General features: G+C 39.2%; 1 protein-coding gene across 3 annotated transcripts in view; it reads left to right on the forward strand.

Annotated features, from left to right (window-relative positions):
* The window catches only part of snap25a (synaptosome associated protein 25a), a 51541-nt gene extending 38622 nt beyond the window's left edge, over positions 1–12919 (forward strand). For 2 of the 3 annotated variants that reach the window (XM_034076232.2, XM_034076231.2), the window contains 4 exons: positions 2785–2902; positions 8173–8292; positions 10326–10470; positions 11353–12919. In XM_034076232.2, the coding sequence (XP_033932123.1) occupies positions 2785–2902; positions 8173–8292; positions 10326–10470; positions 11353–11421 (452 nt within the window). In that variant the 3' untranslated portion in view covers positions 11422–12919. Of the gene's footprint in view, positions 1–2447; positions 2566–2784; positions 2903–8172; positions 8293–10325; positions 10471–11352 lie in introns of all 3 variants that reach the window. The other variant, XM_034076234.2, reaches the window with a different exon arrangement.
* The last annotated feature ends 4821 nt before the right edge of the window (positions 12920–17740 follow it).

Genomic DNA, 17740 nt, shown 5'->3' on the forward strand with positions numbered 1-17740 from the left:
AGGTGTTAAAATACAAGAGGTGGATAAGAAAAACGATCGATTTAGCTGGTAATGACAAACTTTTCAATCACTCCTCAATCAACCCCCATACTTTGTACAATCCCTGGTTACATGCAGTTTGTTTATGAGCAAGCCAACAACCCTCAATGAACAACATGATTAAAGTGATGCCCATTTCGAAAAGCCCATTCAATGGCTGAACCCTTTTCATTGTTCAGATAGAGCAAAATGCCTGCACATTGCACATTTTAAAGTCAACAGTTGCAGTTTTAAACAGGGTTGACTTTGCAAATAAACAAAACTACTTGGTAAAGTTCCTGAAAAGATTATGGTTTGGCTTAAAATAAGAACGTACGTAACTTAAATTAAGTGAAAGAGTTTATGTTTAGCTTGGGACAAGAACAGCTGTCCCTGTTTTAATGGTCCTTTTTTTGTACCAATCATTATACCATGACCTCCTCTCTATATGGTCTTTGTTGCCCTTTATACTACGATCTTACTTCTTTCTCCAATCATAATTACTATGCAAAATAAAGGCCGGCCTCATCTTATCGTATTTATATCGATGATCAGCCATGTAAATAGATGACCGCGACCCTCAAAATGGACTAGTGGCTCCCTACCCTTATCTATGAGGCAATAACAACTGATTGTGCCCATGGAAGAGGATAAAACAACTGCAACATCAAACAACTAATAGTGAATGTGAAACTATGAAGCAGAAGTAGTTCTTTATTGTCTATAGCAAAGGGATGGGGCTTCAGCTCTCCCATTGGCTGGGATGCTTGTCAACCTATTCACCAATCCTGTAAGATAAACCCGTAACTGCACCAACACGCTTGTTCACTCAAGGGGATAAAAGCTTAAACCCTCCTCTGACTATCCATTTATCCCCTCATCCCTAGCGGCCATACTATTCCGCCCCCGCAGAGTCACCTCTCCAAAGCTAATTGCAACAACTGACTTGATACACAAGAGGCTGTTACTCCGATCTGACCCCTGACCCTTTGTTATTGACTACATGCAGGAAGAAGAGCCTTTAGCTTTATGGCATGCGATACATCTCAGACAGTTGTTATAATGTGTAGAGCTTTTGCTATAACATTTTTTTAATATAAAACCTTGAGTCACTAACCTTTGTAAAAACACTATTAATGTCATTGCCCCCACTTTGGTCTAAAACTCTGACTCAACGTGGATCCTTTCTTGGTTGAATATATTAACATAAATGAATATGCCAACCAGGGATTTTACAAAATCTAAAAAACGACTTTTTGAATCAGTTCCATATTTAACTGTGCCTCACCCTTTCACACCTTGCACCGTATTTCCTTAAATCACAATCAGGATGGATCATGAAGGGTAGCCTCATGAACAACTAAAAACAAGTTTCCCAAGGCCATGAAAGCCATATTTGTGTCCACACATTTAGATTAAAACCAGTGGCTGTGATTGCATGCTCAGACCAAGAAGCATGTCATATCACTCGTATTTTAGGCACATCTTATATCTAAGGAAAAGTTATTTGAAAAGCAAAAGGGAGCAACTAAAGCTCACTGTTCTTGTAGACTAAATGAAGGAACAAAGACTTACCTTATGTGGCATTATGCTGCCAGCACATTAAACGTTCTCAAGTGAAATCGCCTTGATCCGTAAAATGATTAAATTAACATTTTAAAATGTCAGCTATGCTAACAGCAAACAATCTCTTTATTTCTTGCTCCGTGAAAGAAAAAAGAACAATATACTGTAGGGAAACGTTTGGAAAATAAGTATGTATTGCTTCGCACTGTGATGTTAGATGAGAAGATGAATGCCACTCTTATATATGTAGCCTACACCAAATATGAAGGTACAGCTGTGTTAGCTAGCCAAGCTTAGCAAAACAACTGAAAGCATAGGAGAACAAAAAGCTGGCTAGCTAAAACCTAATGTTAACAGAATTAGCCTATAAATACCGTAAAAGTGATTAAGCTGTTCTTTAAATGTAATTTTGTATATTAGGTCCCTCCCCTTGCAACGAGCAGATTTGTTTACCTTTGACAGAGTCAAGCTAGCTGTTTATGCTAGGCTAAGCTAACTGGCATCTTGCTCTACCTTCATTTTTATTTTACCGACAATCAAGGTATCGATCTTCTCACCTAATAATCTGCTTGAAAGCAACTGAGCGTACTCTCAAGAATATTGTAACTGACTTCAATAAGAAATTCAGATATTTACTTAAATATTATTTTACAATCTCTCTGGCCCAACAAGTTTGGAAGTGACAAACATAAACACCATTTCATTGCACTAAATTAATAGGAAATAATTTCAGCCTTTACCTTTTACCCTGCACACACACCAGAGTAAAACACATGACTCAATTACTGCTCATCATAATTCATATTTCTGTCAATCAGTCAATGAAATTCATTCCACTACTGTCATCCCTTTGTCCTGACCAGAGCAACTCGATCGTGTTGAAGATGGCATGAACCATATCAACCAAGACATGAAGGAAGCCGAGAAAAATTTAAAAGATTTAGGGAAATGCTGTGGGCTTTTCAAATGTCCGTGTAACAAGTAGGTACTGAAAATGCCCCAACGGTTCTTTACATATGTGGTGGCGTCTAGTTTTTCCTCTTTTTTTTCTTTTACTTTCTTTTGTCACAGTGAGTGTCTGAAGTTGTTGTCTTCTCTCCTTTGTCCTCTCTTTATATCCCTCTTACTCTCCTCTGCCTTCTCCCTCTCTCTCTTCTTGTGCTTCGTTCTTTGGGGGATAAATGACTTGTGTTTAATCAGAGCAACTGGAGCGCATCGAGGAGGGAATGGACCAAATCAATAAGGACATGAAGGATGCAGAAAAGAATTTGAACGATCTAGGGAAATTCTGTGGTCTTTGCTCCTGTCCATGTAACAAGTAGGTGCTGCTTGCCTGCCTGCCTGCCTGCCATTCAAAGATCAGAATAAATATCTGAGAAATCAAAAATATAATCGAGGTAGAAGTGACATCACGATGGCCATCAGCCAATAGTCCGCTCTGCTCCATCTACAAATAAACTTTGTCCATTTCACATCCATATGGGGTGGACACTGGAGGCCATGATGTGCTTTCAAATAATGTATCTCCGATACACACGAAATACACAGCACACTTAAATTCTAACTGAAAATGTAATTCTCCTCAATTAAGAAAAACTACAAATCAAACTTTTTTGACATATTTTTGGAAGTGTACTGGCTTCGTCCCTCTTCACAGAGGTGTCCCATTGTCCAAATAGCATTGGTTGTTGACCATTAATGACTTAATACATCCCTTTTCTACACTCTACATTTGTCATGCTGTTTATGTTTGGTTGAAAAGTGAAAGCTAGCATGCTCACTCTCGGAAAGTGGAGCCAAATTAGCATAGCTTGCTAATGTTAACTTTTGGTCAACTGCTGAGACGTCAGCAGCTAATACAGCTAATAAGTCATTTGTCACCATTGCATTATGGATAGGAGTTAAATAGCTTAGCTGGTACCCTCAACTTGCACACAAGCTTTAAATGAACAATACATCTCAGTGGTGACTAAGCAACAGCTCCATTAATGCATCAACTAAATTACCACAAATGACATAGTCAGTCTCTACTAAAAAGGATTAGCAAACATACTTTAGTAGTCCATCAGTCTGAGCTATTGCTACATGATTGTCATCTGAACTACCACCTCTACTTTCAAAGTACAAACTGTGTAAACACTCGACCCCTACTTAGACCCAAATCCTATGACACCGGCTCAAAAAGTCCAGTCCTCAACATAAGCCCATTTCCACTCAATGAAGGCCAAGGTTATTCAATAAGTGCCTCTTTAAGCCCCCTTCCATCAAGGGCCCTTCTCCAAGTGCCCTATTCTCTAATCGTCCACTTCTAGAAACACTTTTATAATGGGAGGCATCTAAATGCTGGTGCAGCCATTGTAGAAGTCCCACTTTCAATAATTGTTCTGATGCTTTCTGCTTTCTGAAAGTTTTTTTTAACTATTACCTCTGATGGTTAAGAGGGGACTCCTACAATGATATTACTGTAGCTATTTGCTATCCCAACTTTAAATCAGAGAGACTCAACCAAAAGAGCAGGGCTGGAGCTCCCGAAGCATGTTGGCACTCAGATCATTGTGTGTGTTTACTCCAGCTGGATATGAAGTGATCTCCGTCCCATAATGCCTTTGGTCAGCCTGGTCCAGGACTGTTTGACACTTCTCCTCATCTGCATGATCTTTACCACACCGCTCTAACATCCAGTAGATCCTCACCTCTTTGCAGGCAACAAGACTTTTTTTGTTTCCCTCTGAGCACCCCTCCCTCCCCAGCCACCATTTTTGAACTACCAAGTGCCAATGACATGGAATGACTTGCGAGCATGACCCTTTGAATGCTCATGCATGCATGACAATGCAACTCATTACGGCAATGCTTCACATGATGATGCCAAAATCATGATGTTGATATTGACATTGAAGGTGATGTTGATGATGTTGATGCTGATGATGAAGAAGAAATCTTATTATGTTGTGTTAACTATAGGCATTCCGAAGGCTGTAGGCAAAAGTTTCAGTTTAAACCGGATGCATTTGCAACTTTATATATTTTGTAGGAAGCAGCACAATTTCAAGTGCCGTAATAATAAAACTATTTTTGTATATTCTAATTTTAGAATGACTACAACAATATCAAATGAACGCACACATAGACTTTTTTTTTTTTTTTAGTATGAAGAATAAAGAATGTTATTCTTTTTTTTTTAAAGCAATAGATAAGAGGAATGCGGTATATGTCAGAAATGGTGGAATGCTAGAAGAAAGGTAGTGAACCCTTCACAAGAAGCCCAAAGTGACAGTATGATATGATTTAAAGCAAAGGAGAAAAACAGGAGGGATCTGTGTTGTTCTGGGAGCTGGAAACTGGGTTAGGACACATGTTTTCAGATGTTTTCAGGGATGTAGTCATGTTTGATGTGCAAATAGTACATCATGCCACTGCGCACGTACCTATTGTAACCAGGTCTTTACATGGCTCTGTGTAGAGATCCTGTTTGAGCCCCTCTGGTTCTGCTGCAGTTTCTCTGCAGTGCCGCTCTCCTGCAGAGCGCTGTGCTAAATAAGCCTTTACCCAGGCTTCAACATTCCTGTTTGCCAAGCTCCCTCTCCCGTGGGGAACTCGCTCACATGTAGGCCAGCCGTATCAGAGAGTGGCATGGCAGCCGGCTGGGAAGTTGAGTTCAAATTAATGCGTATACAGACGGTTTCTAGACGGTTTCTTACGTGTCAAGATATTATTTCAATCCTGTCAGCATGCTGGCTGTCTATCAGTCAGCTGACTCCTAGTTTTCTGCTATGCATTCGGATTCCGGCTGTCTGCATGCTGTTAGTGGTCTTTGATTGGTGGATAGGAATGAATAAGATAAGAATTATTTTAGTTTTTAGTCTACAGGATCTGCAATCCTCAAATGATCTCATCATATCATTTCAGTTCAATCACAGGGAAACTGATTAGAGGAGTGCCTGATCCCCATTATGAGACTGCAGGGAAGCAAATTGATTGGGACCAAACTGGGTATCAAATGAAAGGAACGTGATGGAGAGGAGAATTGATCAAAAGGGAAGAGGACAGAAAAACCTTAAAAGAAGAAAGCACGAAAAGAAAGGACTAGACAAGAGCAGCGTGTGTCAGCAGGGACAGGGAGCTAAACAAAGCCTCGGTCTATTTCTATCAATTAAAAAACCGGTGTAGGAGGCTGAGCCATCGCCCTTCCTGATATAGCAAGAATACATCAACGCAGCACTCTGAGGATTTACAAAACTCGGTAACTGATGCTACAATACAAGCAATGAAATGATGGATTATTGTTACATGGATGATATCAAAGTATGTGATTAATTTAGGATGACCAGATGCGTGAATCAATATCATTAAAGTATCAAACATAATTGTAAAAAGCACTACAGTAATAATATTGGGTAAAAACGAAGTAACAAATCTGTTTGAATATAATTGTTCTTGTTATAAGCAAAATATATATAAAAAACAATCTGAACAGCTATTTAGTGGTACTGGTAGAATAGAAAAGAACATATGAAATTCAGAGTAAAACAGCATAAAATGCAAACAACAGTGGTCCTTTATGTTAAATAATTAACAAAAAATAGTACAGAAAATAATTTACAGAAAGATTTGCAACTAAACAATGTACATGTAGTAACCTATAGATGCATTTGTCAGAATAATTTATTTTCATCACGATGGCTCTTCTTGAAAAGACATAAATGATGATGTTGTGAATTTACTTGATAGTTTCTAGCCAAGTTTTGCCATTGATATATATATATATATATATATATATATATATATAGAGAGAGAGAGAGAGAGAACTAGATACAACGTTGGAGGCCGGACCTAGTTCATCCCTGGGATGCACATGAAGCCAAAATGTCCTAGTTCTCGAAAACAAAAATACCTGGATCATCTGGGTCGCTGGGCCCATTGAGAACTTGTGTTTTTCTTTAGCCCCTTCTCTAATCCACTACGTCCAGACCAGTCTTGGCTCAGTCAAATGAACAGAAAGGAAAATTACTCGATTCAAATTCTATTGAATTTTACAACTTTTAGGATGTAATTATTTAAATAGGCCTATTCAATAGTTCGTACTGTGTAGTTGATTTAGCACCACAAAAAATATACGCTGACTTAACGACGGCCCTTTCCCAAAGTTAGTAAATGGCAAAAGGGTTGTTTGGGCCCATAATGGACTACAGTATAGCGGACTTACACAGAAGTTGTAGTATCACCGTTTGGCCAATACAAAAATGTTTTTTAATGCCCAGCTCCCTTTCTAGGGGCTTGAGTTTTCTACAAATGTAGCACGAGCAAGTATATGCTACTACATAGAAGTAGAATAAGAATAGTTATGCAGCTGCTGGAGCAAGCAGCCCCCTCTGTTGGCCAACACAACCACTACACCATTGAGTTGTCAACTGGCAGGCTTCGCTGCCTGGTCTTTCTTGTCACATAAAATATGATTTCACTTTGCGTGTTGCTTTCGACTCGCAGTTTGAAACAGGGACATTTGCCTGGAGAACAAGGATGCCTGGTCACCCTCGATTACATTTGAAGAAATATCAGTGTACTGTTTGAGTGGTGAAAGGTGTTTGGTTGTGCTGCCACGAAAAGTGCCTTAACATGTTGTAGATACAAACATGATAAAACCATAAAATAAAATAAACAATGAACCTCCTTCTCTTACCTTCCCTTTCTATCCCCGACTCTTTAGTGCCAAAACAGACGCTGAGGCGGTGTGACGTTTGACAGGCAGAGCGAGGTGACATTTACAGAGCCATGGAGCGCTGCGATAGCATATCGTGTTAGCACAGCTGTATTTGTGAGACAGAAGCAGCTACAGATTAAACAATGGGTGTTAGTGTCATCCTTAACACACTCTTTACTCCTCTGCCTCACTGCCACCTGACATCCAACTCTGAACCTGGAAGAAAAAAGCGGTGACATTTAAAAAAAACATAAAACAAAGGGTGGGGGTGTTAGAGTAGGTTAGGTCTAGTTCACCATGCTGTTATTCTCTGTTACTACCTCCAGTTTCTTGTTTTGTTTCGTTTCCTTTTGGCAGTTTGTTCTACACATTACTCGTCGTCCATCCTAACAACGTGACAGTCCTCTGTGTTGTGTGTCTGCCAAAAGCTTGTCTCTTCTCTGTTATCTGTCACACTGGGACATGTACCTGTGGGATTGGGAGGGGGTCCTCATAGCAGCAACACAGAACTGCCAGTAGGAATTTAACTTGCAAATAATAAGGATAAGGTATGTCACACACTGAGTCACCCAACATGTGCTAGCTAATAAAATGCATGCCTTACTATTGTGTAACAGCAGAATACAGCTTTACTTAAACCCAATTCACCAACCAGTCCCTGCCTGCTAAGCTTTGCTTGACTTAGTCTAGTCCCCATCATATATTGATGTGCTGGATGCATGAAACCAAATAACACCCCCGTGTCAGCTGATCACATATTGACATGTGTTGTTGCAGTACCTCAAATCCAAGGTAATGGGAGCAGCCTGGTTGAGGTCAATTATGATAAGGGTTAAAATGTTGATTAACTGTCCCTCCTCGTCCTCCCTTTCGCTGTCGGTGGCCAGGATGAAAGGTGGAGCGAGCAAGGCCTGGGGGAAAAACCAGGATGGGGTGGTGGCCAGCCAGCCCGCCCGCGTGGTGGACGAGCGTGAACAGATGGCCATCAGTGGAGGCTTCATCCGCAGGTAAGAGAGCAGCTTCAGGTTTACGTATCGAAACACCTAGGGAGAAAGGGAGAAAGGGAGAAAGGGAGGAAGGGAGGAAGGGAGAAAAAAAAGTATGTACTGAAAGGTATGTATGAACATTAGAGGAATAGGAGTGTCCGTGTTGGGGTTCGAATAGATTTCAGGTTGAAAAAGAACAGGAAGAGACCTACTCGAAGTTACCGAAGTGAAGAAATACTGTAAAAAATGTCAAAGTTAAGACATGGAGAAGCTCTTGGTGCAATCCTTGTCAACCCAAACAGTCCAGAAGCCATCAAACGAATCGTGGAAACATTGTTGATGGAAACGTTGCCCAAACACTCCTAAAGCCTTTAACCCTTGTGTTGTGTTCAAAAGCTGCCACCGTTCATGGTGTTCGCGGGTACATTTTGACCCATGATTTATCTCAGTCCAAAACACACCAAACAAATTACTATCATCCAATATTGTTTTAACTACATCATAACTAACTTATTATGCATTCATAACTGTACAATCCTGTTGTAATTTAATGTTATGGCCCTTAACACATTACACCACATATTGCACACGTGCATATTTGTGTTCAGGTTCAAGTGTTAGTGTACATATTCTTTGAGAAAGGTCGAGTTCCCGTGAGGGGAGGGGGGCGGAGGGAGGGGAGACCAGGTGCATGTTGCGAAAAACTATTGTTACAGTTGATGAAGGGGGGGGGGGTGTCTAAAGTCAAAGATGAATCTTGATTGGACCAAATTTGACCTCGAGTCACCCAAAACAATTCTGCTGGGCCTCCCCAGACCCGAACACCAAATTATACACTTTTTTTTTTTAGAGACCCTCAGATTTGGCAAAAATTGTCAAAATCAGTTTTGTAGTGTTTATATAGCTGTTGTGGAGGATATCATGAAGCCTTGTTCCAATACAAAAAACTAGAGCAAGGCAAGGCAAGTTTATTTATATAGCACTTTTCAACACAAGGCCATTCAAAGTGCTTTACAAAAAATGAAAGACATTAAGAAAATGGCATTTAAAATCAGTCATTAAAAAGAAAAGCTAATAAAATAAACATTAAAAGAAAAAATACATGAATAAAAGTTACAGTGCAGTCTAAGATATGAATAGTTCAATTAAACATTAAAAGAAAAAATACAAGGATAAAAGTTACTGTGCAGTCTAAGATATGAATAGTTCAATTAAAAGCAGCGACAAAAAGAAAAGCGTAGTTATTATATCATTTGAACTTGAAACGGGTCACAGGAGACCTGAACACAACATAAGGGTTAATGGAAACGTTGTCGACAGATATATCCTGATGCAGACAGGTTTTGCTAAAGCACATTTCACTACACTCCAGATAGTCTGTCGGACTAAGAAATCCTGGTTTACAGACAATATCTACTTTGATATTAGATACAATACTGAATACATGTTGATTACATTTGACAACATTGTGCAAAGGCAACATTGTGCAAAGGCAACTTAAATAGTTTAGACGCTTACATTTTCATTTTACCTAGTTGTCCAAGATATTATTTTTAGTCAGCGTCATAACCTTACTGTTAGTCATTTCAGTTTGTGTTATATAGTAATGTCATAGTTAAGACACAGACCCATATCAAATGTCCGTGATATATTTATTTTTATTGTTTTCTCAATTGATATTCAATCTGTATATAGAATTTAACCAGTGCTGGAAACCTGGCGATATCAAAAGTAGTTGTGCACAGGATCCTCCTACTGTCATGGTCTGAGGACATGCCTGCTCTTCAGAGACTAGAACAAGGTTCAATGTGGATGTGAGAGTCACAGAAGGAGCAGGCTTCTTTATTTAGTCATACCAACATAGCTACTGTGTAGTTATGCCGATGAAAATATTGTGTCACAGGCTTCTCCAACTGAGCAACACAAAACACAGATAAACAGAACAAATATAGTGCAAGTAAATAGTAATACAAAAAGAAAAATAGTGTGTTTGCCCTCGTGTTTATGCAGACGACACAGTGTTTAAATCTGCCCTTGTCTATGTGTTTGTTTAGGGTAACAGAAGATGCCCGGGAAAATGAGATGGACGAGAACCTGGAGCAGGTGGGTGGCATCATCGGTAACCTGCGCCACATGGCCCTGGACATGGGCAACGAGATCGACACCCAGAACCGCCAGATCGACAGGATCATGGACAAGGTATGACACGACAAGATTTCATAGCATTTTTATCTTACACTACAGATAATTTAGATATTTATAAAGATTAAGGTTTTTTATTTATTGTTCTTTATGCATATAATCACTTATTTAAGCCAGTTTTGACTCTCTATGGGATTTCAAATGTATTATTTGTAAAGATAGAGATAACGTTAATATTTCCCCTTTCCTAAATAGTTTCCCGTAAGTACCTGATTAATTTACACTAAGGTTAATATTTTAGTTTTGAACAGATTATCTGGCTAAAACTTAATGACAAAAGATTACAGTCCTGGTTGATTTGGCAAACCCTTATTTCTGGTGGTAAGAGAAGATGTGGTTTAGTGCTACAGGTTCCAGCATGCAGGGCCTGCAACGTAAACTATTGTTGTTTTAGTTAAGAAGTCAGGCAATAGAGTGGTGCAGGAATGAGTTCTAAAAGCCGGAGATTAGTTAGCATCTTTCCACTTACGGTTGCCTGGTCTGGAAAGAAAATTGAATCTGTTTTTGGTTAGACACAAGCAAACACAAACTTAGGAGATTTCCCGTTTAATTCTACGACATAACATATTAGTTAATACCACATTCATGACTGTCAGAAGCTTCTATGAGTCTTAATAACAGCGGTTGCTACCAAGTGACTAAATGTCATCACACCTAACATTAGCCGCCTTTAGCTTAGAGTTGGTGATGCGAACCATGTGAGGCCAAATGGCCAAATGGCATACACCTTGTTAAACTGCCATCTTCCATCTCCATCTACTTGTAGCAATAGCACGACCACCAGCAAACAGTACCAAAGTGTTCTTGTAAACCTGACTTCAAAATACCACAAAACAATCAAACTGATATTCTAACCGTCACCCCTTTTCTTTTACCCAGGCGGATTCCAACAAGACCAGGATTGACGAGGCTAACCAGCGCGCCACAAAGATGCTGGGCAGTGGCTAAACACACCGAGCCCAGAGCGCGGTGGTCCCGGCGTCCCGCGCCACACATCTACAGGCGCTGACATGCTTTCATCATGGTATTGACCTTCTAGGTTTGCACACATGCACATATCACCTCCCCTTCGCATTGTAAATGTTGTTCTGTGTGTTGTCTGTCGAGCTTTTTCAAGATGATTGTCCTCGTAAAAAGATGATTTCTTATACTCCGTATATCATTCTTTCCAAAGGTTGTATATAGTGCTGACTTGAAGGCTCTCTAGCTCACCTGTGAAGTTTTTATTCTCTTTATCGAAATATATATATCATATATTATTATCTATCATATATAATATAGATATATATATATATATATATTAAAGTACACTGCTCTGGATGATAAGTATATAATAGGAATGCTATACAAGATGTTTGTTTCTATTGTTTTTCCTTATTAGTATCTCAGTATCGTCTTAGTAAAATTGTGTCATTCCATTTAGGCTACTGACATGCTCCTTATTTTGGTGTTGTCACGTCAAAAAGGGATAAGACATAAGTTAAGAGACAATACAGGTGAATGGGATTGCAAAGAGCACTTACAATCAAAAGGCAGTCGTTGGTACATTTTCCTTCATCGCAATCATACTGAGTTACTGTTTTGACAATGTGCAACTAGACTCTCTGTAGCTGTATTAGGCATTGCATTCCAAGTGATGTGAATTGTGCGTTCTCTGCATGACAAATGGTAGATTTTAGTCTTATAAATAAAACCTGTCTGAAAAATATATATAAAAAATGATAACTTGGCAGTAGCAATTTGACAAAACGCATGCTCAGTATTAGGACACAGTTGATCCTTCCATACTCCTGCAAGTTTGCAATATTGCCACTCTTTTTGTCTCGATATATTTACCAACTGTGACCATCTCGTTGTAAAATAATGCAAAAGGATCTAAAAAGTGAGTTAAAGATGAAAACATAACAGGACCTGGGGTTGTATTGCAAAAACAATGACCTGTTTTCTAAATGATTATGCAGTTCAGTGATGAAGATGTTGATTATGTGCTGAAAGATGAGGACTGGGTGTGTACTGTAACATAGGTTTTGGATGCTCTGAAAGAAAATAAACGTTTGCAATGTAAAGCAAAGAGGCATATTTCTGAGAGACCTTACTTTTATAAGAAGATTGTATCTGTAAGTTTATTCTCCCCGTGTCGTTTGTTAATGGTAACAATAATGATAATATTGAACAACAATAACTATACTCTGAAACAAAAAAATACATACAAAGGTTTTTTTTTGTTGCTTCTGTACTTTAGAGCTATGCACACCAAATCGCCAAAATGTCAAGTAGTTAGAGTAAGGTGATTGAATACCTAATCCTGAATGACTCAATAGGTTAGACCGTGAGATTGATGTCCTCAACGCATGTAATATTAAAGACTCCCTCTCTGTATCCTGTCAGTGTGTAAAGTGGTGGACATTTTGTAGCTAGCTGCATTGATTAAAAGTAATAAACCCTAGCCGTGTCTGTCTTTATTGCTCCTGTGAGTTGACAGTCTCTTTCTCTAAGGTCCAGGGTAATATTTAAAGAGAAACACCACTAAGGCTTAGCATTTATATTAGTTATTTTTGTCCTAACTGCTCTAAAACTGGCATAATTTCTAGGCGTAAAGCAGCACAGGCATTTTACAAAAAAACATGATTAATGCAGTGACAGTCAACAAAATATAAGATTTGTAGAACACAGGCTCAATTTGGATACTTCCCTCAGTACACTGCCATGTTGTACACTTTGAAGACTTGCTCAGTTTATGAATTTTGACCAGAGTCATTGTCTAAAAATAAAGATGGCTGCTATGCCTTCAATGGATATCTAGCAAGCAACATTTTGGTTTGCAAATCATTGCAGATTACACAATTAACTCAATTAAGACAACAGTTTAGGAGTATGTTTAAAAAGAAAAATAATTATATTTGCAAAGTACTTTGTTTCCAAAAAAAAATGTTTCACTCCTGTCTGTTGGGGGGGGGGCTCATCTCACAATGTCGCTTGGGGCCCCAAATTGGCCAGGGACGGCCCTGACTCTCGGCCCCCCGTTTGGCTTTCTGGCACCTGGTCACCCTACACATAGCTTCTGTTAGCCAAGATGGCGTTGAAGGTGAGAAGTATCCAGCGTTACCAAAAAACATGATCATTACAATATCAGACAACAAATTATATTATTTGTATAGGCTTTGTGCAGATACATTATCACTTTGGATTAAAGAAATGACCAAGATGCATCCTCTATATTTTCCCAAATCATCAAGCTATAAGACCATCACTCAGTCATATGATTGAGTCAACTTAACAGTTAGTTGATTTAATAGACGGATCTGTAAAAGCTTAATTTCTCCACAAATTGTCATGCTAAAGCAAATCTTGTTTATCAGAGATGTGCTCATAAATTACTTTTAAAAAGTCCTTCGGCCCTGGATCCAGCTAATAAACACAAAGCCATTTTGTCCACCAACTAAAAGCATTTATATTAAAAATTATATATTAAGCAACAATATATTGGGGGGAAACACACCCCTACTTATCAGGATTTTGCTGGTCTATTTTGATCAGATTTGATTGGCAGCGCCATGTCTGAAACCGAAACAAAAGTGTGAAAATAACACGTTTTGGTTTTATGGAGGGTTATGTTATGTTTGCATTCTATATGCTAAGCTAACAGGCGGTTGGTTGTTCCTATATATTTAATGTACAAACAGAAGAATGGTTAAGATATTCCTATCTAAATATCCACACCCAGGTAAAGAACCCTTTTTCCAAAAATGTCAGACGAAACATGACATTTTCAATTAGTTTGAACATCCTTACTAACATATGTCCTCGGTTGAATGTTAGCATTTACTTTAGTTTACTAGGAGTACCCCACACTGTACTAGGTGTCAAAATAATGTCACCTGAGTGGGGCCAAAACATTGTTAATCACAAGGATAATGGCAATTAAAGTGCAGCATGGACATCCACTTGTTTTAAAGAAATCCTCAATGAAAAAAGCTGCTAAAAAATAGAATGTGTTTATTAGTTATTTAGCATAATCAATTTTTCAACAGTACTGTTAACATTTGTAAAGCATTATGGACTAAATATGGCTATTCAAATACAAGATACCATAATCAGGCAGTTTAGCACCATCTGGTGTGCACACAGAGTAGTACTTATACAGTCCCTGATATGTGGAGATGTGGTTCATTCAAAATGTTCGATCAACATATGTTTTAAGAGAGGAAAAAAGTGTTGACATGCGCCATCATATTTAGAAATGTGAAGAGTCTTTGATCGCTTTTTGAGAGGTCATCAGCTTTTAGGGGGTGGTGAATGGTGATACATGAGTTATACAGGAATACCGCCTCCCCCCACTGAGTCGAGACACTGAAGATCTGCATAGATTTGACATGGAGTTCGGATTCTCCTGGAAAGAACCCTTGGCCCTGGATGTGAAAAGAACTGGAGGTGAGTGGGAAATTATTTTGTACTGATATGTCAAATGACAGCAGCAGAGAAGAAAAGGATAGTATTGATATGATTCGCTAATGGAGATCATGGCAAAATCTGATTGGTTTATCCAAGAGAGTGAAGGGCCATAAAGAGCCGAAGTCCCTCCCTTTCCGGTGGAACTCCATGGGACCTTATTTCAGAAAAAATATGTATTGAAGTCTATGGCGAGAGAAAAGTTATCTTTCGATCCCGTTTGAATTGTGCCATGATGTTTGTCAATCTTAAAAAATCATTTCCAAGTAAAAAAAGTCACAGTTTGTCTTAAAACTGTGAAGTTACACTTATTTGTGTGTGAAACCGCTCAATAAACTACATCTCTGGTCTCGCACAATACACGTCACCAACACCAGAATGAGGTGAAAAGTATTAAATTAGGTGGAAATCATTACAGTCTGGGCATGTTGCTATTACACAAAAGGGGAGTTAGTCAGTTCCGTAAATACCAGCATGCGGGACCGGCTGTACAAGGTTTCTGTGAGTGTTAAATGAGTGTAATGTGTAACGTTAATGTCAGCTAGCTAACATTAGCTAACAAGGTACACTCCTGTATTTTGTTATATCTTACACAGGCTCCGCCCTCTACTGGACTCTATGGGTACTACCTCTTAACCATACTATGCGAGCATTCACCTACTGAGATATGTATAAACGTAGCCGGCCCCTGTCACAAACACAACATATTAGACTCAGAGTGTTAACGACAAGACTAGACATTCTATAACATGTATGCCATGTAAAGCCATAATCAGACAATTGAAATGTAATAATAAAACCATCATTACATAACGAATCTTATACCTGTAGTTGATTGTTCACATACACAAGGAGTCTCGCAAACCTCAATATGTTTCTAGTTAAATCCATTTAAAATGTAAAAATAATTACATTTCATACTTTGATTGATTTGTGAATCAGCAGTTGCTGCTCAGTGGATTAGTGCGCTCATCTTCAGATCAGGGGGCACCGGTTCAATCCCACCTTGACAGCCTCGCAGTGAGCATGCCTCTGTGTCCTTGGGCAAGACACTTAACCCCAAATTGCTCCTGCGGGTATTGTCCACAGTATTGAATGGAATGAAACCTGATGATGTGAAAGTATTGTAAGGATAAAGTGTCCAGTAACATAATGTAAAGCGTCTTTGCGCACCTGGAAAAGCGCTATAAAAATACAATGTATTATTATAAATAAGTATTTGATCCCTTACAGATTTTGTAGGTTTGCCCACTTACAAATACATTAACAGTCTATAATTGTAATGGTAGGTTTATATAAACAGTGAGAGTAAGAATATCAAAAACTAAATCCAGAAATTAACATCATATAAAAGATAAAAATGTATTTGCATTTAACTGTGGGAAACAAGTATTTGATCCCCTTGCAAAAAACAAGGATTCTGTCTCCCACAGCCCGGTTAAATAAGTAATCTTCCTTTAAAAAAGTACTCCTAATATCAACTTGTTACCTGTATAAAAGACACCTGTCCACAGAATCAACCAATCAGATTCCAACCTCTCCACCATGGGCAAGACCAAAGAGCTGTCTAAGGACCTCAGGGACAAGATTGTAGACCTTCACATGGTTGGGATTGGCTACAAGACCACCAGAAAGCGGTTCGGTGAGAAGGAGACCACTGTTGGTGCCATTATTCAGAAATACAAGAAAGACTAAATGAGCATCAATCGTCAGTTTGGGGCTCCACACAAGATCTCGCCCCGTGGGGTATGATGATCATGAGAAAGGTGATGGATCAGCCAAGAACTACACGGGAGGAACATGTTAATGATCTCAAGGCAGCTGGGACCACAGTCACCAAGAAAACTATTGATAACACACAATGCCATAATGGATCAAATCCTGCAGCGCCTGAAGACCCCCTGCTCAAGAAGAACATGAAAGGCCCGTCTGAAGTTTGCTAATGAACATCTGAATGATTCAGAGAAGGCTTGGGAGAAGACGATGTAGTCAGATGAGACCAACATGTTGATCTTTGGCATCAACTCAACCTGCTGTGTTTGGAGGAAGAGAGATGCTGACTATAACCTCCAGAACACCATCCCCACCGTCAGGCATGGAGGTGGAAACATTATGCTTTGGGGGTGTTTCTCTGCTAAGGGTACAGGACGGCTTCCCTGCATCGAGGAGAGGATGTACGAGGCCGTGTACCGTGAACATATTGGCCTATAACCCTCCTCTTCCAGCCAGGTCACTGAAAATGGGTCTTGGATGGGTCTCGCAGCAGGACAATAAACCTGAACATACGGCCAAGGCAACAAAGGCGTGGCTAGTGGCCAATCTGTGGAGGGAGCTGAAGCTTCTAGAGGCCAAGCATCAGCCTCGAAACCTGAAGGATTTGGAGAGGATCGTCAGAGAGGAGTGGACCAACATCCTTCCTGAGATGTGCACAGACCTGGCGACCTACAAGAAGTGTCTGACCTCTGTGCGTCCACCAAGTACTAAGACATGTTTTGAAAATACTTATTTCAGTCAAATGCTAATCAATTGGTATCTTTTATTAATATCAATTTCTGGATTTTCTTTGTGATATTCTTACTCTCACTGTTTATATAAACCTACAATTACAATTATCGACTGTTCATTTCTTTGTGGCTAAACTTCTAAATCTGCAGGGGATCAAATACTTATTTTCTCCACTGTATCATGTGGGTTACTCATGACCTGCGGAATGTCTGTTCACAATGTTTAATAACTATTATTATATATACAAAACATCAGGTCTGGAAGATCAGATTTGGAAAAGCGTACGAAATGATCTCTCAAAGTTGAGCTAAGG

This window comes from Pseudochaenichthys georgianus, chromosome 24 (assembly GCF_902827115.2).
Source record: "Pseudochaenichthys georgianus chromosome 24, fPseGeo1.2, whole genome shotgun sequence".
Classification (NCBI taxonomy): domain Eukaryota; kingdom Metazoa; phylum Chordata; class Actinopteri; order Perciformes; family Channichthyidae; genus Pseudochaenichthys; species Pseudochaenichthys georgianus.